Raw genomic sequence first — 1804 nt, forward strand, 5'->3', positions numbered from 1 at the left:
TGTAGCTTGGAGCTAGGTGACTCTAGCTAGCAGGAAAAGGCAGCAAGTTGGCAGAGAAACTGTGGGAGGACAAGTATGAACACAGGTGGCTAGTGAATACTTTGTATTAACTTGAAGACAGCAGAACTGTTGTGCCCCAGCTGCAGGTAGTTGTTACTAGCAGAAGTTAGCCAGGAGGGAGCCTTTAGCAGAGCTGGTGCTAGCAGATCTGGCAGGTCCTCTCAAACTACATCATTTCAATCCCCACACAAGGTTCCCCATCCAACTACAAACATATGGACCCTGAAATTCTGTAGTTCAGGTTCTGGGCCGATTACCTTTCCTGTGGTTAACTAGTGTTTCTACAACAGCATGTAGTTTCCGCAGACGCTGCTCCTCACACTCCACTTCCTGAAGCTTCTCTTCAAACCACTGAAAATGGACAAATTCAGAGCAGGGCTCATTCCCCATGAATGGAATCACAAAAAAAAAAAAAAAAAAAAAAAAAAAAAATCACTAGTCTGGCTGATGTCTCAGCCAACCCATTTTCTTTTTGAGCAGTTAGAGAACCCCCAGCTTCAAAGCATCCAAGTCAAGTGGACAGCAGGGGCTCCCTGAAGATCTTAACACTTACTATATCTGATTCATTCATCTTGATGGTCATTTTGCTAACAGCATCAGTGGCTTTGTTGAACATCTTCAGTATTCCTGCTCCACTCAGTGCCTGGGTACCTATTGCTCGGGGCAGCTGTAGAGAGAGCACGAGAGATCAAATGTTTTTCTGTTTGTGGTGATAGCCAAATTTTGGATTCCTTGGAATGAAGTATGGACACAGTAGAAATATTACAGTGGAGGGCAACTGGGATAGGAGATCCACTTACCTAGTCCCACAACTTGTAACAGTCCTTAGTTGGAATGATTAGTAGGGAACAGATTCAGTACATTAAAAAAAACCAAAACAAACAAACCTAGTCTGATGAGGCCAAGACAGTCTAGTGATGCAGCACAATCTAGTGCCATCGGGACACATCTGCAGTCATTTACTGCCTTGTTTACTGATCATGCAGTGTCATGTCAAACTGTTACTCAAGACATTCACCCACAGTTTAGAGATACTTAGGGGCTCTCCAGGAACCAGTAGGTCTATACATCAGTGGAATTAGGGAACAGATTTTACTTCTTTGCAGACTGGACATATTACCCCCATCACAATCCCATTTTCAAGTGAGCTGGTTATTACCAGCTCTGTAGTCTGGGAATGTTCTTTTCACCAAGAGAAAAAATTTTATTTTTATTTTTATTTTTATTTTTATATATATAGTCAGAGTTAAAAGGGGCCCTACTCAGTAGGTGAGCCATGAATGTTACTGTACTGGTCTACTTCCATGTCAAGGAGACTCTATACTTGCATGACTATTTCAGATGATCCCACTGGCTCCACAGGGGGATCTTGCACAAATCTCCAGTGGGGATCTTGCACAAAGCAGAATACAGCTGTTAAGTGAAACTTATAAACCAATGACCGTTAGCCAGGGTACTGTGACACCCTGTGCTGCTGCAAGCTCTTTTTACAGATGCTGCTCAATTATTCCAGTTGTATGAATCATGTATACATATTTACACAAGATAAACCCAGAGATTGAGCCAAGAGACTGATAATCAAAAGAAAAAGCATTTACTTTAGAAGACTAACTTTTAGAAGCTAGAGGCTACAGACTATTTTAGTGAGCCTTGGGCACCCAGTTGAAAATCAGATGATCAAATCTGAATTTCTGGAGTACAAATCTCTCATATGAGAGGACTACTGGTTTGGAAGACACGCTCT

General features: G+C 42.1%; 1 protein-coding gene across 1 annotated transcript in view; it reads right to left on the reverse strand.

Moving 5' to 3' along the window:
• Positions 1-1804, reverse strand: part of SNX1 (sorting nexin 1) — a 16758-nt gene that overhangs the window by 2983 nt on the left and 11971 nt on the right. The window contains exons 10-11 of the mRNA XM_025199903.1: positions 614-727; positions 318-411 (exon numbers count right to left, since the gene is read on the reverse strand). Coding sequence (XP_025055688.1) covers positions 318-411; positions 614-727 — 208 coding nt within the window. The remainder of the gene's footprint in view (positions 1-317; positions 412-613; positions 728-1804) is intronic.

The sequence above is a fragment of the Alligator sinensis genome, unplaced genomic scaffold (genome assembly GCF_000455745.1).
Source record: "Alligator sinensis unplaced genomic scaffold, ASM45574v1 scaffold1097_1, whole genome shotgun sequence".
NCBI lineage: Eukaryota > Metazoa > Chordata > Crocodylia > Alligatoridae > Alligator > Alligator sinensis.